This window comes from Asterias amurensis, chromosome 8 (genome assembly GCF_032118995.1).
Source record: "Asterias amurensis chromosome 8, ASM3211899v1".
Classification (NCBI taxonomy): domain Eukaryota; kingdom Metazoa; phylum Echinodermata; class Asteroidea; order Forcipulatida; family Asteriidae; genus Asterias; species Asterias amurensis.
Window position 1 is genome coordinate 1,726,491 of NC_092655.1, and position 25,900 is coordinate 1,752,390.

Consider the following 25,900-nt stretch of genomic DNA (forward strand, 5'->3'; position numbering starts at 1 on the left):
AAACGCTCTCTATATGTTGACATGTTGTTAATGGAATAAGAAAGATATTTTTTTACATTTTGACAAGTACATCTTTATTCAATTCCCTCTATGACAAAGTGGTAGCTCCCAAACTAGGTCAGTACAAAACTTTGTCAAAATTGTGCTCAGACAAAATAAAAACGTGGAATGCAATTTGAATACGAAACGAGCTGACTGAGTGTTTAGGAAGGAAATCACAAATTACTTGTCAACACAGGTGAGGAAATGTGAGCTTTATTTTCTTTAAAAGCACGGTTTAACAAAAGTCTGAAAAGTAGGGTTTAATTCATTTGTGGTGGTATCTGACTTTTGAATCTATTCTGATCTGCGTTCACTCAGTAACAACATAGACATAGAGTAAGGTCTCTGTCCTTACTCTATGGAATGGTAACAACAACACAAAATCATATCTGCTTTATCATGTATATTATATGTGGTAAACATAACCAATAAGTACCAATACCTTTATTGTGACACTTGTGCTCATTAAATTTAGAAGTATTGCGTTTACTTCAGATCAGATTTATGTCCTTTCAAAACTCGCCTTTCAATGTGGAAGTGGTTAAGTTTTCTTAATTTAAAATCCATGGATGTTTGGTACGGTAAGATTAAGTCTAAGCTAGCCCACCTTGTTGAGCTGTAAATGGCTCTCATTGGACATTGGTGTCATACAGTCGCCATTATTAATGGCGACTGTGATAAGACCGATCTCTTTTAACATCGGTCTCATCACAGTCGGTATTATTTAATGGTAACTGTGATGAGACGGACCGATGGTAAAATACAATAGAGCCATGTACAGCTCAACAAGGTGGGCTAGACATCATCATGATAGTGCAGATACTATGTGAGTGTGTCAATTTCACAATAATCATCAAGATGAAGCAATCTGTTATAAATGCTCCGAGTGACAGAATACACATTGGGGCATAACCGATATTAATGTTTTGAAACATCCTGAGGAACCCTGACGACCCAATTCGTCCTCCATCCATGCCTGGTCATATCTGTAGCCATTTTAATTTTAAGTGTAATTAAGCTTCCTAAATTTCAACAGTTGACTTTCAATATCAAACGATAACAATCAATTTAATTTGTGACAAGCTATTTATATGTTCAACTTGCCTCCACAGACGTATGGCCCAGCTGTATTTGATGCTGATGAAATCCAGTTTACGTCGCCATTTCTCAATCGCTGAAGTGATGTAATTACCGCGAGCAGAAAATTTGCGTTCATATTACTATGGCTGATAGTAAAGAAAGCGGTGACGCAAAAGAAGATGGAAGTGAAACACAGGTTTGTGTGAAAACGTTGACATTTAACCAAAATGCCTATAACAATAAACCTTTGAAAGGCAGTGGACACTATTGGTAATTACTCAAAATAATCATTAGCATAAAACCTTACTTGGTAACGAGTAATGGGGAGAGGTTGATAGTATAAAACATTGTGAGAAATGGCTCCCTCTGAAGTGAAGTAGTTTTCAAGAAAGAAGTTATTTTCCACGAATTTGATTTTGAGACCTCAGATTTAGAATTTGAGGTCTCGTAATCATGCATCTGAAAGCACACAACTTCGCGTGACAAGGGTGTTTTTTCTTTCATAGTTATCTCGCAATTTCATCCACCATTTGACCTCAAATTTTACATGTTGGTTATTTTATGCATGTTGATATACACCACATGAGAAGACTGGTCTTTGACAATTTCCAATAGTGTCTTTAATGAGTTTGAGTATAAATAATGTCTGGTACATACAATGTCTTGATTGGTCAAAAGTGAACACTCAATTTCAACTCCCAGACTAAAGACATTGTCACAAGGTAGACAACCTTCATGGTTTTAGAGCTAATTCCATTTGGGAAAAGCCTGGTAGAATTGTGTGTACAGGTATCATCAGGTGTATAGCACTTGACCATCACTCAGTGACGTTCAAGGCACTTCAACATTCAGTATACTGACGCAGCCAAGCAGTCTGGCGAGAGATTATGTTCATGTAGGAAGAATAATCCGTAATTGGAATAAACAATCTTAGAGACGTTACTGTCAGTAACGCTTATCATATTCAAATTTTGGTGGATAAAAAATTGTTGGTTTTTTGTTTGCCATTTCTTTTAAGAGTGATTAGCAAATGTATACCCTAAGACATTTCTTTTCTGGTCCACTTCCAATAATATTCCTATAAAACAAATTTAAGTATGTCTTCCAATGGACCTACAGGGTCAGCATGAGTCTTCAACAGCAGTGGTCAAATCAACCGCCATGGTGAAGTCATCAAGGAAGTTCCCTGTGTATCAGTTCTCAAGGTTAGATCTCAACACGGACCTACATACACCACCTGATAACTGGCTACGGGATGAGCCTCAACTCTCCAAGACATGGGTCACTGGGGAGTGCACTCAGTATTCCAGGTACGTACTGAGGTGTGGTTAATGTTTATGGTAATAGTACAGGCCCGGAGTTTCATCCTTGGACATGTTGAAAGGGAAAGGCCATTTCTATTTTGCAAAGGGCACTTTCATTGGAAAATCTTAAAGTATATGGGAATCATATGAAGGGCACCAAGGCCAATGGACCGTTCCGCCCACCGCGCACGTGAGCAAGACGCATGTACGAGCACTCTCAATGACATTCTGCACGATTCTGCCGCGTGTGCCAAATAAATGCGCAAGTGAGACCGAGTTTGTCCGACCACAATCATTGCTGAGATTGGTCAAATGGGTGAACGCACACAGTTTGACCTGCATGTAATTCCAGGCAATGTATTCGCATATTACAAGCAAGTACATGTAGATGCTTGGGGTCATTCATGGTGAGCTTGCAAAAGGACATACATTTTAGTTTTCAAGCATGTTTGCCCCAAACAAGGTTAAAAGCCACTCACAGTCCAGGTTGTAGGATGGAGGGAAACATGCACTGGTAGGGAGTTCTAAAGAGATGCAGTACATGGAATAAAGCTGTAAAATGGTGATCTAATTTCATTTAACTTGTTCTGGTTGTGAAGCCAAGGACTCTCATAGCAGTGAACTTAATTACTGTACTAGCCAAGAACCCAATGGGACAAAGGTACGAAAAGGTACGAAGTGTCCAGGGTACCGAGTGGCAAAGGTAAGAAGTTTCCTGCTGTGGATGCCCTTTAACTTCAGCTAGATGCAGAAAGAGGCTAATAAATAACTTTATTCTGACTTCCCCGTTGGAGATGGCTGAAGTGGATATAGAAGGTTCCAGGAATCTTGTGTTTGAATGTGTTCTTGATGAATAAAAACCCAAGTATATTTCTCTTATATTACAGTTTTGCAATGGCAGAAACTCTTCCAGAAACCGTTGGTGAAGTGGATGTCATAACTGCTGCTGAGGTAAACTTAAAAAACAAAAACACTTGTTACAGATTTCTTGCAACATTTAATTTTGCCATAAAATACTACTTATCATTTGTTAGAGTTAATATGTATGTTATGCTTCTGCTGTAGTTACATCATAATTGTGGCAGGAACAAAGACATTAGAGCTTGACTTTAACCTGTGACCTTCGGATTAACATGCCAGCTCTCTAACTATGGCCAGCTTTCTATTTTGTCAATGTCTTTGTTCGGGGGTCAGAAGCTATTCACAGGCCTGTATGCTTCGTTTCAGAAAGGGCAAGGGCACCAAGGCATATTTCTCCTTGGTAAAGGGCGTGACTTCAGAACATGTTTAATTTCTACTGGAGCATTTCAAGGGCATCTAGGCAATGACCAGGTTGCATCCATGAAATATCTGACCTGCCACATCATATTTGGAGAAAACCTTTGTGAGAGACTCTGCTAGGGTCAAAGCGTCAGACCATTACTATTTTTTCCATGTCATATTTTGATATATTTTTCTTTATCCACTCATTCAGAACATCAAGAAGCTGTTGAAGATTCCATTCAGTAAGAACCAGGTCAGTATGGCTGTTCATCGTGTCGGCAAGACACTACTACTCGATGAATTGGATCTATTTAAACATCTCAGGAGTGCCTCAGAGGTAAGTCATAGACCTTAGCGCAAATAAGGCGTGAAATGAGGTGCATGCTGGTCTAGCTAGCATTCAAGTTTGACTGCTAGCTAGTCCGGCATGCACCTCATCAATAGTTGTTGCTTGCGCAATGGGTATTTGCGATAAAGGTCTATGGTAGCTTAAAAAGCTCAAACGGCACCCTCACTTAGTGTACAACGTCTCTATTGGTTGACCACAGCGATGGTGGCCTAGGCCAAGTGTCTTTAGAGCATTGACGACAGGGACAGAGTGGCTACGAGCGATTCCTACAACGGGCACCCTTTACATTTAAGCAGGAGAGGCATTCCCCCCCAAAAGCAGTCCACTACAGATGTCCTAGTCGCAACTCAGCTAGTGTCTCCATATGAGGGTTAAGTTTAAGACCACCATGCCAAAGAATTGGCCAGCCTGCCAAAATAATTCCTGGCGCTAACTCAAAACGAAGGCTGTGTTAGTGAGCTCGCTGAATGCCACAACTCTGTTTAGCGATCACCCTAGACCGACCAGCAGGTTGTGCATATCGCATCCACACTGCTGTTCTTGACATTACTAGCCTGCGTTAGTGATCATCAGGAGACTGTTTTGGTTGATAATTAAGGGAATAAAAGGGTAGCGACGAGTTCTTCAACGGCCGTTTAAAACCGGCAGGGCCGGCGGCCGTGTGATGAGGGCCTTAATCCCACGGCAATGACCCTGCAAGGTTTTAAACGGAGTTGAAGAACGAGTCACTACTGTTTTATTCCCATTTATAAATGCCCTTTTGTTAAAAAAACCAGTTATAGACACTTTAACAATTGAAAATTCAAGGTTTGAGATATTTTTTTCTCAAACTTTGTGAAGAATCTGTTTGATGTGCATGGGTTTTGTGTACGCGCTGTTACTATAGCTATGAATTGCGTTCCGCGTGATAATCTTGCGGGCCCGACATGCGGAAGCCAGCTTGTTGTAAACAGCTCCAGCTGGTCATTATCAAAGGTTTAAACACCACCAATAGGAGTAGAGAAACTGTCTGTGGTATTTATGAATGTATAATATATAATTTAAGTTCTGGGTTTTTGTTTTTTTGTTACCAGGGTGAACGAGAGTGGATGAAGACGTTTATCATTCAAGCAGTGTTATCCGAAGGCAAGAGTCTCACCATGAAACGCAAAACCAACGAGCTTCTTCAAAACTCAAACCTTTTGTCCAAGTTCTTATACTATAGGTAGATGCATTTCCTTATCAGTTAGACATACAATAAGTTTAGATCAAACATAGCAAATACAACAAGTGCAGTTTAAAATAGTTATAGTTCAACAGTAGGCCTGATATTTCACGATGCCCCCTGATCATTGCCTTGGTGCCCTACAAATGTTACAGTAGAAACTTGGTGTCATTGCCCTTTCAAAAACGAAGCATACAGGCTTGCAACAGCTATTAAGGAAAATTGGTTACCAGCAATCTGTAGGTATTCAGCCAGCCGGAAAATCAAAGCCTAAAATGTGACTCTTACACTCTTCTGCAGTCTGATCTTTCATCGCGACAGCTTATGATACAGTGACTGACGTTTCTTTATTCTTCCTCCAAACTTCTTTAGTATTGGAAATTCTTCTGAAGAGTCAGTGCCCCAGCCAGCTGACTTTGCCGAACAGGATTTTGCACAGCACCAGTCTGCTCTAGTCCAGATTCCAGACCTACTACCAAAGGTAAGTCAAACTAATTTGAAAAAAGTAATTAATGTCCTGACATTTCGAACCTAGCAGAGTCTTTCTCAAAGTCTAAATGACAACACAACAAACATGAACAGGTAACTAGGTGATAAAAACCTAACTTTTGTTAGGCCAACAAGTGTAAACTTATTGGAGACTTTTTTTCTTGAGCCATTTGGAAAGAAGTTGCCACGATGGAAATGGGAGGCCATTAACATGTTTTTTTTATTCATACCACAATTTGTTTTGGTTAGCAGTTTGCGACAGTCCAGTTGGAACTTGCTTTATTTGTGGCTGACCACGTTAAATAAAGTTTAATATCTACAAGCAAATTCAATGCACAGTATTCTTATCGTTAATTGCAGGCAGAAGCCAGTGAGTTTGCACGTCAGGTTCTGTGGCAGTTTGAAGACATCCGCATGTTAATAGGAACCGATCTACCGATCTTTGGTGAAGGAATACACCCAGCGGTCAGTCTAAGGTTAAGGTAAATCAAAACATGCATCAAAACAATGGAGAAGATGTTGTGCACACTGCTTGGACAAAAATAACCTCTTTCAGTGCCCCCACTTTTTTTTTTTTTTTAAACCCAAAAAGTTCCCTTTCTGCAACCTCATATAAGCAGGCTGGATATTCTTTCTACTTTAGTCTGTTTTCATATTGATTTGCCCTTAGAAAAGTTGTGTTTATGTAACCTGAAATGTCTACCATGTGAAACAGTAGGTAAGCCCCTGTACTTGATACAATATTCCTACCAAATATCATGCCTGCATGGATGAGTCTCTGACTTGTATGGTCATACACTTAATTGTACCCCTTGAAAACCTTCTTGTGTACTTCTGATCCACAGAGACATGGCCAGTCCCATTAATGTACTGACCGGGTTAGACTACTGGCTTGATAACCTCATGTCCAACGTACCTGAGCTGGCCATGTGCTACCATCTCAACGGTATCGTACAGAGGTATGAACTCCTTAAGACGGAGGAGATACCCAACTTGGAAGATGCTAAATTTGCTCCTCAGGTAAGATAAGTTGTGAGGAAGATGCAATAAGGCCATTTATTTTTGAAGACTTGTATTACGGATTTCTAAGCTAAACAAAAAAACATGGCCGGGATTGCGGAATTTCCAGCTCACGAAATCGGGCAACCAAAAATAAAAATAAAAATAAAAAAAAGCGGTCAGCTTCTTAAACGCATGAAAACTATAAACCTGCATGTACATATACAAATTTGTGATGCATTCCACGGCAACACTCTGATCTAAACCTCCGATTATCCCGTCCCAACTTGACAATCATTCCAACTATAGTCCTAACTTTAATGACTTTTGGGCAGGGATTTTTGTTATCAAAATAAAATGGCCTTAATGACCTGCAGGTCTAGAACTCCATAAGACCACAGGGCTTGAACTCAGAATGATTACTGGGCTGGGATTTTATTTAAAAGACCGGCCGTCGATTTCACCATACTCCTCTTAACTAATCTTAGGACTTGGGATGAGTTAAATTCCGTATACATAAACGTTAGGACGCATTGAACCCATCCTAAGTTAGGACGAGCTACTCCTAGCGTTTTGTGAAATCAAAGTCTGCAGGGGTGGATTTCACAACGAGTTAAGACTAGTTTTATCTTGAGTTAGGACGAGTAAACTTAGGACTACCCTTACATTTTTAATATTTCCTTAAGAGTTATAGGACTAGTCGTAAGTTAGGTAACTATCTTTGTGAAAACGACCCCTGAATCAAAATGAAGAGATTCTAGAATCAAAATGAGAACATAGACCTATCTTCTAACTTGTTTCAATTGAACAAAACACTGGAAAAGATTTATCTCTTCTGTTTTATGGGTGATACTCAGTATGTGTGCAACATACTTTGTGAAACAAAGATGTTGAATTGAAAAGAAAAAAACAAGGCCACGGGGCATGTCTTGTCTTGAGCTCACTGGCCCGAATGTGAAATCACTGGCCTTTTGTCTAGTGTTAAATTTGAACCCTGGCCTGACGTTTCTGAAAAGCTTAATGAGAAAACAACACACACAAACAGAATACTGATGTAACACATGCAATCCAGTGGTAAGAATTTAAGAAGAGAGACAGGCAGAAAGCACACAGAAAAAGAAAGGGATGAACAATAAAGAAGGAGAAAAAGGGAAGGGTTCGGTTAATCCACAAGAGGTTGGGAGCACAAAAGACATAATCAAAGCTAGGAAGGAGGAGAGAAAACTTTCTCATTGTTTTCACTATAATCGTAAAAACTTGACCACCTTATGTCATTTAGTGTTCACATAATTGTTTTGTATGATGTGTTGAAACTGGAAGGTGAAAATGAATCTACTCATCCAGAAACAAATGTAAATCTGTTTTATTCAATGTACTCTTATTGCTTTCTGATGTAAGTAATTTGTAACTCTCTGTTTTTTGTTTGGTTCTTATATGCGCCTCGGAAAGATAGATGGCGCTTTACAAGTTTTTATTATTATTGTTATTACTATTGATAAATCTTTCATATGCATCGTAGGTTGTCAAGGATATCGCCCAGAATATCCTGTCATTTCTAAAGAGCCACTGCACTAAGGAAGGCCACACTTACTGGCTCTTCAAAGGTAAACAAAGATGATGTAAATTGCAATGAGGATAACATTTATTGGTTTTCCCTTACACCGATGTGTATTAGCCCTATGCACCCCAAGTTCTGTGAACGAATCCACTTACGTGGGCTTCAAACTCACAAACTTTGCCATGCTAAAACAGGGCTCCATTTCATGGCCCTGCTTACCTTAATTACCGAATTCTGTGCTTATGGCAAGCGTATTTCAGGGGTTAGTAGGGTATTTTGGCTTGTGCTTACTCCACGTTACTAGACATTCTACGCTTTACAAAGCTTGTGCTGAAATTTGGCGCTTGCATGTAAGCGGAGAATGGTGATCGAGCGCAAGATTCAGTGGTCAGCAGAGCCACAAAATTGGGCCACGATGCCTTACCATTAGACCACCGAGCGGCTAGAGGCAGTTTAAATCCTATATTTAAGCAGCGGCTACTGCAATGATTGTAATAATTATATAAGTTATTTATACATCGTTCGCACAGGAAGAACAATTCGTGATTGGAATACACAATCTGAGAAATATTTCTATCAGTAACTTGTCTCAAAATCAAATTTATGGGATAAGAAAACATATCTTTTTTCATAACTACATTATTCGAAGTGAAATGTTTCTCAACATGCTTTATATTATCTAAAGCTACTGTACTTCTAACTAAGTAAGTTTTCATAGTCATGAATGTTAACATTGATTACCAAAACATTGAAAACACATCGGACTTCAAGATTCCAGCGACAGAGAGTCTCCCTGGTGGCGCTCATACTGGATGGACCACTTGGAAGACTCTTAACAGGTTGCGCACAAGAGTCAGAGGGTGCAAAGCGAACCTGGTGAAGTGGGGATACTCTGCAGGTTCCGACACCTGTGAATGCGGAGAGCGGCAGACCATGGATCATCTCCTTACCTGCCCCCTACTGCCATCAGCAACCAATACTGATGACCTGGCTGAGGCCACCGACACTGCTCTTCAGTGTGCCAAATACTGGAGGGATAGCATTTGAGCAGCATGGACACAAGAAAAAGAAGACCAAATGTATACCTTCCATTTAATCAACATTTTCCATGTTTTGTTTATACTGACGATAGGTCAAGATGAAGATGTGGTGAAACTGTATGACCTGACCAGTCTTTGTAACGAGTATCCTAACAGACCATGGGAGAATCCATTCATATCACCAGTAGCCATGCTGCTGTATAGAGTCGCTAGGAACCTATCAATGGCTGGACCCAGTAAAAAGTAAGCCTAATGTCCTAATGAAAAGAAGAAGAATAATAAAAAGTAGACATTAAGGTCAAGATGAAGATGTGGTGAAACTGTATGACCTGACCAGTCTTTGTAACGAGTATCCTAACAGACCATGGGAGAATCCATTCATATCACCAGTAGCCATGCTGCTGTATAGAGTCGCTAGGAACCTATCAATGGCTGGACCCAGTAAAAAGTAAGCCTAATGTCCTAATGAGAAGAAGAAGAAGTATAAAAAAGCAAAACAAATACAGAAGGGTTTCAACACAAAAAAAACAATTACTTACTGATGATGTGAACAAAGAAATGGAACTAACATTTGATAAGACAAATGGTAGGGAAACTTTCAAAAACTCTTTTCAAGTTTGTTTTGTTTGAACTTCCTGATTGAACCAGATGAAGGTCAAATAGGTTCATGGACGATATGTTACATTGGTTATTTTCAAAAAATTACACCACGTTTGAAAAATTATCTTTTTGTTTTGAGTTCAAGTTAATTGCTTTCCAACTCTACTTCTAATCATGTTTTATGGCAACAAAATTATTTGTAAGAATATAATGTATTTTGTGTATAATTTTATTCCTACGAAATACAGGGATAAAGGTATTATTTACAAGCTGTTGAGAAACTGTCTGGAACTTCTTGAAGGAACAGAGACGAGACATTCAGAGGTAAGTCCAAGTCTTGGTATTCTTCAAGTATTTCAGGGGTCACTCTAAGTTTTCAAAATGTTTAAGGTTTAAATGTCGAAGAGTACCAAGTTTTCAAGCCCACTTCCCCAAAAGTAGTTGCTACTTTTGGTGTTAGTCAAAACTTTGTACCACTTTAACCAGTTAGCCACTGGATGACATGTTAACACCCAAATTGTTTCCGCAGATGCATTGGATGACCGAGAGGTCCACTCAAAAACACCTCTTTAACTATTGATATTTGATATCATCAATATAATTTCAACTTTGAAGAATATAATCTAACCAGCAAGTAGATATACACATAGTGTTACCGCAAACAAAATACACAATGACACCTCACTTTTGCAATGCCTCAAATCTACCTTGTATTACAGGTAGCTGCGTCGGCCAATTATCTACTGTCTCATATATTCATCAATGAGGATGACCTTACCAACCCCGCCCCATCCAAGCCCTCCAAGAAGCAGCAAGCGGAACCATCCTCCAGTGAAGAGGAGGAAGATTATCTCTACGGGAAGGAAGGAGAGAGAGCAGCGGCATTGAATGTAACCACGCTGGGTACGCAGAGTTTGACGCTCCCTAGTGTGAAGCACGGTGAGGGAAACGAGAGGCATAAGCAGGGACGGTTCTCAGTGAAGGCGTTATATGCACCCAAAGAGGAGAAAGCTAAGATTGCTCTTAAGCATGTTGTAAAGGTGATGGATTCATTTCTTGTGTTTGTAATATTTCAATTACGTGTTTAGGCCCTATATAATAAGAATTGTTTGCCTCCGTTGCAGATGAATCTTGTAGTACAAGTGTTTCTCAATGGTAGTGAACACTGCACTCAGTTTGGCTTGGGCGTCCCGTTCCTTAATCACCGCCTTTGTATTGTGCTTTATCAATTCTTACAGTTGGTATGACACTGCTCTAGAATGCAAAGGTCGTGGGTTCAAATCCCGCCCGAGTAAAATGCCTGTGATTTTTTTCATTTCACAGGACTCGGGGAAAGTACTGAGTATACAGTGCTTCATACATCGGTGTATATGGGTAAAAACCAAAAATTTACAATTCTTACATGTTACGTAACAACCCAATAGCCGGCGCAAGTATTAGGCATAGTTATTTGGTTACTTTACTTTTCCCCCACTGCCTTAGTTTGATCTTTGCCTATTGTAAATGATCAACAACCCACGTCCATAAATGTCATTAAGCTTTGCTTAATTAAATTATCTAGGTCTGTTGTTTCTAAGTGATGACAGCAGTCTTCAAAATTGTCTAGAGATTGCATGTCACTATTCCAGATCAAATTTGCAAAACTCATCACAATCAAACTATTTAGATTGCCAGTAGGGTTTTTAAAACCGAAGATTGACACCAAGTAAAAAAAATACAGAAGGGCCACGTTTCAATTTAGTTTTCTTTGGCCAAACTTCAAAAATGTGGTTCCAGGGGAGGATTATACCTAGCGGTCTTAAACCGGTCTATGCGCTATAGCCGGCTAAGTTGAGACGTGCTTAGACAATCTTTAAGAAAAAAACAATTGCAATAGCGCGGTCTATAATTATAGCCAGTCTTAAATCTTAAGTCTGCTATTAGCTGGCTATAATCGGTCTTAGTTTTGTTTTTTTAAGATGGCGCTGCATTTGTAGTTGTATACGATTTGATGCGACGATCTCTACGACGCGACGGAATATTTAGAGATATATCACACCCGTGAGCATTATGATGACGATACATTGTATCGTAAATAATGTTCCCAAGAGTGAAAATGATTGGATATCCTATGATTTTAACCTAAGCAATAAGAACAATGCCCTAACACCAGTGCTGCAGATGTGCTAAGTATTATGGGACATTTGTTCGTATTGCATTACTTTTTGCCGACTTATCTAAGACCGGCTTATTGCAAAAGCTTAATGACTGACTAAGCTAAGACTGTCTAGGCAGATCGCCTGCTATAACTGACTGGTCTTAGACTGCTGACTAAGACCGTTTTATTGCAATCCGCCCCAGATTGCCAGAAAAAATTCTGGGGGAGACTTTCAGGTCGATTTCCCAAAGAGCTTCGATGATGGTATCTGCAAATCAATTGTGGTGCTTAGTAAAGTGAAATGTCACAATGCTAATCACTATGATTATACTGACAATTTGCCTTACGATGGATTTTATTGCTTTGTGAAATCAACCCCATATGCGTTATTTATGGTTTTTCTTATGGGTTTTGAGTTTAGTTTTGAAAAGGAATCACTGACATTTTCTCTCTTACTACAACAGGGACTTAAAAGCATAAAAGAGTGTCCAGAATCCAGCAGCGAGACCCAAGAGCAGTCACAGTCAGCCAAGATGCCTAGTCCCCTACCCTCACCAACACGGGTCAAACCTCTCTGCTACACCAAACCAACCATCACAGACAGCCAAGGAGACGTGGCAAGCGCCACAGTACGGCAAGATGTTGCATCCTCGTCTCATCCTATTGAACAAGGAGGCATCTCATCGCTTACTCATCCAATGGCACGAGGAGACTCTTCATTATTATCTCGTTCCATCGAACAAGGAAACAATTCAACACCCTCTTATCCCAGGGAGCAAGGAGACACTTCATCGTTGCCTCATCCCGTTAAACAAGGAAACGCTTCAACACCATCTTATCCCACGGAGCAAGGAGACACTTCATCCTTGCCTCATCCCATTGAACAAGGAAACGCTTCAACACCATCATATCCCACGGAGCAAGGAGACACTTCATCGTTGCCTCATCCCATTGAACAAGGAAATGCTTCAACACCGTCTTATCCCACGGAGCAAGGAGACGCTTCATCGGTGCCTCATCCCATTGAACAAGGAAACATTTCAACACCGTCTTATCCCACGGAGCAAGGAGACACTTCATCGTTGCCTCATCCCATTGAACAAGGAAACGCTTCAACACCATCTTATCCCACGGAGCAAGGAGACACTTCATCCTTGCCTCATCCCATTGAACAAGGAAACGCTTCAACACCATCATATCCCACAGAGCAAGGAGACACTTCATCGTTGCCTCATCCCATTGAACAAGGAAATGCTTCAACACCGTCTTATCCCACGGAGCAAGGAGACACTTCATCGGTGCCTCATCCCATTGAACAAGGAAACATTTCAACACCGTCTTATCCCACGGAGCAAGGAGACACTTCATCGTTGCCTCATCCCATCGAACAAGGACACATCTCCTCAATTTCCCAGCCTCAAGAGGATGGTGACAATCACACTGGTGCATTTATTTTTTCATCACCGGAACTGAATTTTAGCCACTTGATAGCCGCAACAAACGAGCACAGTCAAACACCTCTGCCTGCCACTAGGGACGTTGATGTTCCCAATCAGGCAATTTCAGAGGGTACGTCTAGGGTTGCGCAAGTTGAAACCAGCTCAAGTTACGTGGACAGTCAAGGAGACAAGGTTGTGAAAAAACATGATTCGATGACTGGGAGTATTGAAATGAAACTCTATGATACGACAGGATATCCAGTTCAGGAAACACAGACTCCTTTAGTCTTAAACCCAATGAGAGAGACTTCAATTCAAGACTCCCTGGCAGCCTCTGGCGATGTGTCGGCAGAGTGGATCCCAGGAGCGCCCTCGCAGGCAGCCGAGTCTCAGATTCCCGTCAATCTATCTGTCGCTCCCAGGCGTGTGCTCCCTGGAAGCTGGCAACAAAAGTCTAGCTTCCTGCTACTCAGGAAGGCAAGTGAGAGCTATCTGGTGCTGGCCAAAGCGGCTTGTAAAGAGGAGAACTACGGCCAGTCTCTTCACCTGGCTAATATGTCGTTACTCTGTCATAGTAAGTTAGATTCAAAATAATAATAACTAGTTCTTAAAGACAGTGTTGGACACTATTGGTAATTGTCAAAGACCAGTCTTCTCACTTTGTGTATCTCAACATATGCATAGAATAACAAACCTGTGAAAATTTGAGCTCAATTGGTCGTTGAAGTTGCAAGATATGAATGAAATAAAAAACACCCTTAGTCACACGAAGTTGTGTGCTTTCAGATGCTTGATTTTGAGACCTCAAATTCTAAACTTGAGGTCTCGAAGTTAAATTCGTGGAAAATTACTTCTTTCTCGAAAACTACGTCACTTCAAGGGGAGCCGTTTCTCACAATGTTTTATATTACTATACCTCTCCCAATTACTCGATACCAAGTGAGGTTTTATGCTGATAATAATTTGAGTAAGTGTCCACTGCCTTTAAAGGGAAGGTACACGTTTGGTTATTTCTCAAAACAAATATTTACTTAAAAACTGCATGGGAGAGCTGTTGATTAAAGTTAGAAACTGTTTCCAAACAATAAAACAAATAATATTATAGGGAAACCAAAATAACCTTTAAAGGGACGATACACGTTTGGTAGTTACTCAAAACAAATATTAACTTAAAAACTGACTTGGTAACGAGCATTGGAGAGCTGTTGATAGTATAAAACATTGTGGGAAACGGTTCCCTCTGAAGTAATGTAGTTTTTGAGAAAGAAGTAATTACTCACTAAAATTTTGACTTAACAACAAGGAAGAGCTGATCAGTTGTATGCAGACTAGAGTTCCAAAATGAAACGTCCTGTAAATTCTCTAGACAAGAGTGAGCCACTGAATATGTTCTGGTTTTGTTAACTCTTGTTTAATTACACCCTTGCACAGGTTCTTGCCAGTCAGTGAAACTGCCTGATACCAGCGATGGGCGCAGTCTTGTCAGTGATCTACTCATGGTGTGTGGTGACTGCATGGTGTTACTCACACACGAATCAAACTCATACATGAGACACAGAGAAGACTTTGATAACATGACGGAGGACGATCGCTACATACTCAATGCAGTCAGTGAGCAATATGAGCCAACCAATGGTGAGTAGCACTTTCAACTGACTCATGGGTCACCATTAGTTCTCCAAACTTGGGCTTACTGATAGATGATAATTGGTGCCCCCTCTTCCTGACCAATGAATCCCATTAATTTACGATGTCATCATCCTCCTCTAAGCCTTGGGACATTTAAAGACACTGGACACTATTGGTGATTGTCAAAGACCAGTCTTCTCACTTACTGTATCTCAACACAAGCATAAAATAACAAACCTGTGAAAATTTGAGCTCAATTGGTCGTCCAAGTGTGTGCGTTTAGATGTTTGATTTTGAGAAATCAAATTCGTGGAAAATTACTTCTTTCTTGAAAAATATGTCACTTCAGAGGGAGCCGTTTCTCACAATGTTTTATACCATCAACCTCTTCCCATTACTTGTCAACAAGTAAGGTTTTATGCTTATAATTATTTTGAGTAATTACCAATAGTGTCCACTGCCTTTAAACCCTGAGTCTACTGTAGGCCCCATTCTCCCCACCCCCGTGCTTGTTTTCCAACTGACACAGTTCAGTGTGCACACACTCCTGTCCGCATCCACTAACATCCAGGGGCCCAATTTCATAGAGCTGCTAAGCACGAAAATTTGCTTTGAAAACCGACCGAATTTCCATTTTGTTGCATTTCCTTGTTACATGTAAATGTACTGGTATTCAGCTGTTGTATGCTTATCTTGAAAATCACGTAGAAATTTGGTTGGGAAATCCTGTTTTTATCCTGGCAAACATTTCATGCTGAGCAAAATATTTTGCTTAGCAGCTCTATGAAATTGGACCCTGTTCCCAGCTTAGCTCCTCTTTAAGTGAATCACACATCAGAGAGCATTCCTCATGTTCACTTGTTTAGGGTATGTTCACACGAGTAGAGCTTAGATGCTAACTTTGCTGCTAGCAATCGGCAAATTAGTTGACCGTATTTCACAGCGCTGCTTAACGATAAGTAAGTTTTCGTGCTTTCTGTACCAGAAAAATTTGCTTAGGTCCAAGCATATTTCACAGGTTAGCAGAAAAATTGGGCGGCCATATTGCGTGTTTACCATGGATTTGCATTGTGGCGTCATTTATTTTCGTGCGGTAAGAACCAGAAGGTTAGCATGCCTTTTCCTGTGCTTTCGGTTAGCAGCACTATGAATTGGAAATTGCACAGTAAGCACAAAATCCGCCGCTAAGCATCGCTATGAAATTGGGCCCAGAAGTTCACATGTGAAGCTATTCTTAAAGCCAGTTTGTAAATTTCTTTCATCAAAACTACTACTGTACCGAAGAAAATTACCGAAAGCCAAAACAATTCTGTGCTGGCCAACTGCGAACGTAGATAGATAGCGCACTGATCGAAAAGTTGAACCACTATAACTCATAGAGAGATTTTGTTCATGTACATGAAGGGTTGGACAGTAGGAGGGTCGACTGTGTACTGTGTAGATGCATTTACCACATGATATCATACTGCAGGCTTGCTTAGTTAATCTATCTTTCAAAACCAGAGTGGATGAACGGTCAGACAGTAGGAGGGTTGACTGTGTACTATGTATAGGTTCACCACAAACCTATCTAGATTGTACTGTAAATTGCCATCTGACCTCCTTTGTTCTTACTCCTCGTGTCTTTATCCCAACAGCTTACGAGTGGGCGGTAGATTTCCAGGACAGCTTAGAGCACAACTTGAACGTAGGAGTGGTCTGTTACAAAGTAGCTCTGAGCGAAGGGTCGAGCCGCACCCAAGACTATCTGAAGAGACTGACTAGGAAGTTGGGGAATGCACGCAATGATTTGGGCGTATTCTACATGGATCAGTCACTGTCTGTTCAAAAGGATGAACAAGGTACCGAAAGTATGTACATGTGTGTTGTATTGATGCATTCACCACCTGGGCCCAATTTCATGGCTCTGCTTACCGTAAGCACAGAATCGGCGCTTACGGAAGCAGAGAATTCTGTGCTTACGGCAAGCGTATTTCATGGGTTAGCGGCGAATTTTGGCTTCTGCGCGTGCGTACTTCACATTACTAGGTATTCTACGCTTACAAGGCTAGCGCAGAAATTCGGCGCTTGCACGTAAGCGGGTAATCGTGTTCGTTAGCCCAGAATTGGGCGGTAAGCAGAGCCATGAAATTTGGGCCCTGATGTTATGCTCTGGGTTGGCGTACGTACAGTAGTCTATCATTCAAAACCACATTGGATGATATTGAAGGGTCAAACAGTAGAAGGGTTGACTGTGTACTGTATAGATGCCTTAACGACATGATATCAGATTTTGCGCTATCATAGTTCTTCTATCATTCAAAGCATTGGATGATATCAAAGGTTCAAACAGTAGAAGGGTTGACTGTGTACTGTGTAGATGTATTAACCACATGATATCAGATTGCACGCTGGCATAGTTAATCTATCTTTCAAAACCACATTGGATCATATTGAAGGGTCAGACAGTAGGAGGGTCTACTGTGTAGATGTATGCATTAACCACATGATATCATACTGCAGGCTTGCTTATAGTTAATCTATCATTAAAATAGCACCCTCAAGAGGCCTCTTTCTCATTCTGAAAACTCTGTGGCCTTGCAATCTCTTTTGTTTGTTTTAACAACTATTTTTTTCTAGGGGATTTAAACCAGACGCTTGTGATCAGTCGGCGTGTGAAAGAGTTAAATGTGCGAATTATAAAGTTGCTCTGGATCAAGTAAGATCAAGGGCGCTCTACAGTAATATTCCATTCTTATTTTCAGGTATACCCCAGAAGAGCCAGGCCTTATGGCGGAAGAGCCTCAGATCCCTGGAGGCTGGCATAGAGAACTTCAAGAATGTGAACGACTTTCATAATACGGCCCTTTTATTGTGTAACTGTGCAAAGCTGATGAGATTGTGTGCTTTCAGCTCCAACGAGCTGGTGCCGGGAGCCCACACCCAGATGACTTATGCAAATCCCTACTTCTATAACAAGGTGTGTATTCAAGAGAAAATAAAGGGAAAATTAGTAGGATATTAATACACAGTTTATATATATACAATCTATATATTCAATATAATGTACAATCTAATTTACATACCATCTATACATCTTTTGAACAATTTTTCTGTAAACACTTCCCTTTTTAGAATGTTTTTTATTATGTATAGTCTTGTTGTATATCTTTTAAACTCAATTCAGCCCTTGGGCTGCCATGTTTGTTTTTTCCAAACCAATAATAATAGTATATAGTAAGGATTATGAGGTTTGTTTTACCAATCCAAGCATAAGGAAGATGTTACTTACATGTTATGTTAGTTCTGTTTCACTCCTCAAATGGTGTTGTGGGCGAGCTGATAAGAGCACCGAACTTAAGCTGTTGTACTTCTGTTCAGCAGAATGTGGGTTTGAGTCCCGGTCGTCACACTTGTGTCCCTGAGCAAGACACTTAACTATAATTGCTTCTCTCCACCCAGGGGTAAACGGGTACCTGTTAGGGCAGAGATGGTTCTTGTGATTGATTTAGCAGAGTAGCGCATATTTGTTGCAATACAATTCAATACAATAATCTTTATTAGATCCCAAAAAGGGTATAAAGGCTGTAAACTCACCAGGGAGCTGAGATGGTACAGGGAATGAATTAAATGGATTAAATATTAGTATTTACTTTCTCTGTGCCATACAGGGGGCTGATTACTACAAGAGAGCCTTGAGCATGTTGGGCCACCGTAGGCACCACCCTGCACTCTGGGAATCCATCTCCTGGGAGCTCTCATCTTTGTATTTTCACATGGCAACCATTATGCAAGACACTCCTCCACTCTTCACCATGGCTCAGGAACAGGTTAGTCGAGATTTTGAATAACTACAATCCGATAATCCTGAATTCAAATCTAGTGACCACATGCATTTCAAAACCCTGAATGATGTTGTGTACTGTATCTTCGAAGCTACCCTTACGTGGCGCAGCTATGTCTATAAGATGACACATCTAATATTTATATTATCTAAGACTACAACATCCGGACGCCTATGTTCTATAACATAATCAGTCTGAATGTTAAAGTCCCAGAGGATTTTGACTTGATCGGTCTCTGCAACTTTCTCCGGAACATGGTCGTACCATTTTGCAATCACTTGGACATCCCATTTCTTACATAGATCCCAGTGAATCACCTTGGCCAACTTGTCATGTCTTCCTATGTGCTCTTTCTGTGCCATCATTATTGTTATTATTATTATTAATTTATTTGTTTTATTTTATTTTATTTAAAAAACTATTTATTTAATTACTTAATTTATTAATTTAATATATGTTTATATTTATATAATGAGTAAGGTAGACGGTAGATGGCCTTAGCTTTCGATCCAAACTGGACCTTCTTCAGAGGCATAAAACAAGTACAAACAAATACATATCCATTTATAGAAAAATGAGGGGAAACAGATTAAGGGAAGGATCCAGAAAAAAAGCAGGATATTTTTGTTTTGCTTTGTCGTTTCTTTTTTGGTTTCTTTGATCCTTTAATGCCTTGAATTGTTCTTGTTGTTCATGTATTGTTGAGGTCGAATAAATAATAATAATAATATACATTTTTTTCAGCAAAGTTTTATTTGTCCCCTCTTCACTACTTTACCATGTCTAGATGTAGATGAGCTTATACATGTATGTCTTCATTTTCTTTATTGTTTTAATGGTCACTTTGTGGATCTTATTATTCACTTTCTCATCATTTTACTTAAATTATATAGTTTTTTTTTGTTTTTTTTTAATGCGCCTGAGGAATTTTTCAATGGAATTGCGCTATATAAACATGTTTTACTATTAATATGATTTTTATTAGATTGAGAAAGAAATTGTTGAGATGATGATGAAAGCTCTGGATCTCTGTGAGGTAGATGACGTTTCACCCGCCAAGCAACCAGTTTATCAGTATCGTGCTGCAACTATACATTACCGTCTAGCATCACTACATCATAATGCCTACAGAAATCAGGTATGTATGATTAAGGGAATCAATGTGTGGTGTAGAGGTTGTCAACTAGTGGTTTAATCCCAACAAGGCATGGTTCTTGATAATTTTACCAAGACGAAGTCGAGGTAAATTATCAAGAACCAGGCCTTGGTGGGTTTAAACCACTAGTTGAAAACCGATTCAACACACTTTGATTCCCATTCATATATTACCTTTTCGGTCAAAAAACATCAACACTTTTTGGTCAAAAGGTAAAATAAATACAAAAATTATAATTGTTCAATGATTTCTTTCAACACAACACCCCTCCAGCTATGAAATGGTTAGACCCTCGGGTAAACAACTCCTTATAAGGAGATGCTGTGCGCGCCGCCCGTATCGCGTGATGTTGCACAACTGTCCCAGCTGTGCCTCCCGGAATGAAGAAACTGTCTTATACGCATAGGTGCAAGCTCGCGTGTCATGCCCATGTTATAACACTTTTTACTGGTGTTATATCATCCGTTCAAACAACACCTCGTGATGCCCTCTCGACCAATCAGAATGTATAAACAGTCTTAGGTATTTATGAATGAACAATCTCAGACTTTGTCTGGTGTGAGGTGAGTGTTTTAATAAGATTTAGGGTACACTGTGTCCGAATTTTGCTGAGTGGGATTTGGTAAAATCTGTGACTTTGCCTCCCTTTGCCTCGGACTTGCCTCCCATTGAGCCAAATACAATGAGAAACAAGTATGGCAGCCTATCAATCTTTCACAATCCTCGTTTGTACAAGGTTTTGATTCAAGGGTTACACAATAATTCTCTGAAAGGAAAATTTTGAGCATGAATTCAAGTCCCCTTTTACCCTTTTTATAAGGCACGAGTGTTTGGGCATGTTTTTTTTTTAAACATTCCAGTTTTCAGAAATCTGGGTGTTTATATCGTTTGATATCTGCCACAGAAAATCCTTGCATGTACACTGCCTGTGGTGTTAAATTAATCACAGAAGTGTAAGAACTCCTTTGTTTTCTCAAGTGACGGCAATGATGGCCTGTCTTCAGCATCAGTTATAATCAATACCATGAACAGTGGGAGAAGGGGAATTGGCAGTTGCACCCTGACGTGATTGTCTTCTCTTTGTCACTGTAGGTGTCCCAACACAAGCAGAAACATACGCGGGCCCAAGCTGAGTTTCACTACAAGAAAGCTGTCAAACTGTTCAAAGATCTTGACCGCCCCTCGGACCTTCTTAGGGTGTTCCTTGAAAAGGTTGCCCTCCTGGAGCATCAGTTAAAAGGTAAGCCAAGGCTGAGACAAGTATAATTTTATTGTGGCAACTTTTTGTGTTTAAAGGGAAGGTACACGTTTGGTAATTACTCAAAACAAACATTAACTTAAAAACTGACTTGGTAACGAGCATTGGAGAATGGTGTTTGAAGCTTTGCATGGTGTAAAGAATAAGAGCAACTAAAAATAGAAATATTAATAGTAAACTTGCGGCTACAACCATGGGTAAAAACTCTTTTGAAGGAGTGGTGGCTCTGAAAACAACCGGTTTGGTCTCGACGTTTGGAACAGTGTACTCTGCTCGTCTTCAGGAGAATGCTGGACTACTGGTGATGGTGGAGCATTGGAGAGCTGGTGGTAGTATAAAACATTGTGAGAAACGGCTCCCTCTGAAGTAACGTAGTTTTTGAGAAAGAGGTAGTTTCTCACCAAAATAATAAAAGACTTCTAGCTAGAAGGGTGTTTTTTCTTTCATCATTTTCTCACAACTTTGATGACCAATTGAGCCCATATTTTCATAGGTTTGATATTTTATGGTTATGCTGGGATACACCAAGTGAGAAGACTAGTCTTTGACAATTACCAAACGTGTACCTTCCCTTTAAGCAGCTTGTGGTATTGGACCCTGGGTTGAACTTTAGTGCTTAGATTGAAACTGCTCAATTAATTTTGTTTTGATGATTAGGCCAAGTCGCAATGCAGCTATAACACAAACGATAATGATCACAACGCAATTAGAACACATTCTATTGGTTGAATTGCTCCACGCAGAATACGCCCACGCTCATTCAACCGATTGAGGGGGTGCATTGTTAACATTCTCGTTTTTCGTTATCGTTATTGAGGCCTGTGTGACCTTGGCTTTACAGGTCTTTGATTGCCACCGAGACGTATTTGCTTTATAGATCTGCTCACCTCAAACAAATTTTTTAAAATTCATCCTCTAGGTCAGTCTGGTATCGGTGCGCGTATGAAGACTCTTCATGCAGCTCTAGACATACTGCTGCAGTGCAAAGAAGCACTGAGTGCGTTACACAGAGGAAGACTCAAACGCTCTAGGGAACCAGACTCGGCTACCTCTACAGGGGGAGATGAAATCACCACAAGAGAGGAAGCTAGAACTGCTCTTACTGGGACGAAGGAGGCGGGCGGGGTACTCCAGGGATGCGATCCAAAGACAGTTAAACAATCTAAACTAACTCCTACAGAGGCAGGTAACTCGTGCCCCGTCGTCATCAATGATGACTTGGGCTTAGAGCAACAAGATATGAAATCCACTGGTGGAGAGGTTCACACTAAACAAGGAGTGGAGCCCCCTGTGGGTGGAAGTGATGGTTCGGCTGGAGGTCAAGGGTCAAACATTGGAGAGAGGTCAACCAAAGAAGAGGAAGAGGAGGAGGGACAGGGGTTGGAGAACATGTGGGAAGGAAGGCTTCAGTTTGTGCTGCTGAACCTAGTGAAGCTGCATGGAGCAAGCAAGAAGGGGTGAGTCCTGTGTGCTACAATGTAGTTAGGCTGTATACAAATTGGCGTTTACAGCTACGGCTACGACTGTTTCTAAGGGTGTTGCTAGGACGCCCTATACTTCAACGCATGAGAGAGGTCATGTAGCCGTAGCTGTAGCCGCTAATTCGGACTTGGCCTTAAAACATTGTGAAAACTGTAATTTCTCCCTGAGACTTCAGGCCTGAAGCCTTTTCTAGGCATCTTAGAAGCACACACATTTGTGCAACAAGGGTGTAGCCTTGCTCAAGGCAGTCGCATTATTCGCTCCGAAAAGACGCAGCTGTAAACCCACCCGCCGTATACCCTGTGCATGGTGTGTGCGATCACACCAAATGACCCACCCGTATACACACTGTCACATCGCACGAATACTGTTCACACAAGTCATCGCACCCGTACACCACTAACCGCATGCGGAGGCCGTCAGGCCGACAGCCTTGTCGGATCTGTATCTTCCCGTTTTAATGTGTTGTATTGAAAAAATTCCAATAGTGGACGAAATTGGGGGGCTCTAGGATATGCTTGTATGCAGCTCATGAATATTAATAATCTTTCGTCTGACCAATTGCAGACGACACAGGATGGGAAGCAAATGAATTATTCATTTTCACGTCCAATCACGCACTTCCCTTACCACGACTTTTGGACCCTATCATGCGTCCGTGGTGGTGGTGTGTGAGGTAAACATGTCTCGTCTTTCGCGGGCATTATGGTAATGAGCTGACCGTGGGAACTCTTCGCTTATTATAGTAATGAGGTCAGTGGCTTCATAACAGATCCTACAAGGCTGTCGGCCTGACGGCCTCCGCATGCGGATAGTGTACGGGGGCATCGTGTCGTGCGATGTTACGCACAGTGAATACGGGTGGGTTTTACGCACAGTGAATACGGGTGGGTTTTTATACAGCGGCGGTCTTTTTTCGAAGTGAATAATTCGACTGCCTTGAGCAAGGCTAACAAGGGTGTTGTTTTTTCTTCTTTCATTGTTCTTTTGCAACTTCGATGGCCAATTGAGCCAAATTTTTCAGAGATTTGTTATTTTATGCATAAGTTGGGATGCACCAAGTGAGATTGATCTTTGACAATTACCAAAGGTGTTCATTGCCTTAAAACTTCCTCTGTGATTATGTCTTCTCTCTCCAGACAGCACCTAGTATCGATTTACAAGAAGATGTACGCAGCATCACTCGGAAGGACCGTCTCGTCATCTTCTTCTCATCCAACCTCATCTACGTCCTCCTCAGCAACCCCACCTCCAAGTAGGACACCCATGAGCATCATCGAGGAAGTGCAGCATCTTCTACAGAGTGTGAAATAACACTGGCAATCATCCTGGAGTCTCCAAGCAAAGCTCTGTGCACGGTTTAGCAGAAACTTTCAATCCCTAGGTAGGGACAGCTAGTGACTTCAACACAGAACTTAGACTGGGCATCTGTCTTTATTCGCAAGGATAAAGACAGGTCCCTGCCACTAGATCCAGTGATTCCATTGGATACAATGACATGATAAACGTGCAGTGACATAGATGCCCAGACAGTCACTGCTGTCACGTCCGCAATAGAATTTGACTGCGTTTCTTTGTTTGAAATGACTGAGGTCAAAGGTGAATCTACACGCTGGTTTTGGAGGCAGGTCTCTGGCGTTATTCACGAGCCTCGAAGTGTGACGTCAGATGTTCAGTACATAGTACCCAGTTTGGTTGCATTAAAAATCTGACTGAATTTAGAGTTTGCTTATAATGGTTTTTAAAGTATAACGTGCAATGCAGTAATTATGCTATAACTCTTATTACATTTTTAATTGCCATTTTCCTTTTTGAATTGTAGATATTTGTTTTTCTTTGCTCGTTGGAATGTTTGTTTGTTTGTTTGTTTATTTTGTTTGTTTGCTGTTTTTTTTTTGTTTTTTTTTTTTGGGGGGGGGGCGGGGAGGGGGGGAACCTGGGTCATTACTTGCTTGCACTTTTGTTGCTGAAATAAAAGTTTGTGCGAGACATCAATAAAGTTGAATGCGATAAAGATAATAATGGTGGGGAACTTCCCTTGAAATAAATTTGCCTGAAATGCTTCAGGTCTTCTGATGTGAAAACAGTGAAAACATGTATGTTCCAGTGTTTGTTTGTGAGTCTAGTGACCGATTGAGCTTATTCTTTCACATGTTTGTTATTCCATGTTTATGTTGGGTCACGACGAGTGCGGATACTTGTCTTTGACAAGTAGCAATGTGGTCCATGCTTTGGGAAAAAATATTTGAAACTGCATGGTGTAACTCACAAAGAAAGAATAGCAGCTATGTTTTAAAATATCACTATACAAGAGAGGGTTGGTGGTTCACTCGCTCGTTTTGAAAAGACATCCCACTCAACTCGTCTGCAGGGAATTATTTCCTGCAAACTAAATATGTACCTACATAGACGTTAAGCTCCGTGTCTGGAGATAGAGGCAGTGTACATAATTTGTAATCAAAACATTCCTAGCATTACAGAATACAGAACAAACCCCAAAACTCTCCCTTAAAGAATAGGGGGGAAACCAGCTGTGTAAACCAGTATTTAACATGTTCGTGACAAGATGAAAAGCTCTCCAAACAGTTTCAATTGAGTGTCTTTGAAGACTTTTGGAGCTAACAGTGTCTTGTTAATTAACAGCTCTAAGATTTCAACCAAGTATTTTAATCTGGGGACGAGTGGCAGTCTTCAAATACCACTTAAGAGATATGACAGACTCCTATAGTGTCTTTGTTGACTGTGATTGACACATATTAAGAAATGGTCATACCCCTTAACAGTGTAGGGAGATAGTTTGTCCTGCAAAATCCACATACAAAACTTTAGGTTTTGACTCCCTGTGAACATGTTGGCGAGTCTACCCTGCTCAAACCAATATGTCGACTTGTATGTCGACTGATAATTATCGCACCAAGCTGACGCAAAATGTTTAATTATTCCTTTCTTATTCCTTTATGTAAAGTCGACTTGGTTCAAGTAATTATCTTGTGTTTTTTGGATGAGTCAAATGACATTCATTCAGCACCGTATAGGATACAACTCAA

The 25,900-nt window shown here is 40.6% G+C and overlaps 1 protein-coding gene across 1 annotated transcript; it reads left to right on the forward strand.

The window, feature by feature from the left end:
• Positions 1-63: 63 nt before the first annotated feature.
• Positions 64-24,760, forward strand: LOC139940391 (erythroid differentiation-related factor 1-like). Its single transcript, XM_071936617.1, has 22 exons — positions 64-238; positions 1,155-1,318; positions 2,242-2,432; positions 3,314-3,377; positions 3,901-4,026; positions 5,112-5,242; positions 5,615-5,723; positions 6,092-6,213; positions 6,577-6,751; positions 8,250-8,334; positions 9,421-9,571; positions 10,177-10,252; positions 10,648-10,968; positions 12,530-14,078; positions 14,936-15,139; positions 16,771-16,974; positions 17,878-18,092; positions 18,784-18,942; positions 19,943-20,095; positions 21,206-21,353; positions 22,291-22,828; positions 23,993-24,760. Exons 2-22 carry the CDS (start codon positions 1,265-1,267, stop codon positions 24,165-24,167), a joined length of 4,950 nt encoding a protein of 1,649 aa, XP_071792718.1. The 5' UTR covers positions 64-238; positions 1,155-1,264; the 3' UTR covers positions 24,168-24,760.
• Positions 24,761-25,900: the final 1,140 nt, after the last annotated feature.

Excerpts from the sequence above, each read along its gene's own strand:
- LOC139940391 (XM_071936617.1), top strand. The coding sequence starts at position 1,265 with ATGGCTGATAGTAAAGAAAGCGGTGACGCAAAAGAAGATGGAAGTGAA. Across the intron at positions 8,335-9,420 it reads CACTTACTGGCTCTTCAAAG|GTCAAGATGAAGATGTGGTG; the intron begins GTAAACAAAGAT and ends TACTGACGATAG. Across the intron at positions 20,096-21,205 it reads ATAATGCCTACAGAAATCAG|GTGTCCCAACACAAGCAGAA; the intron begins GTATGTATGATT and ends TTGTCACTGTAG.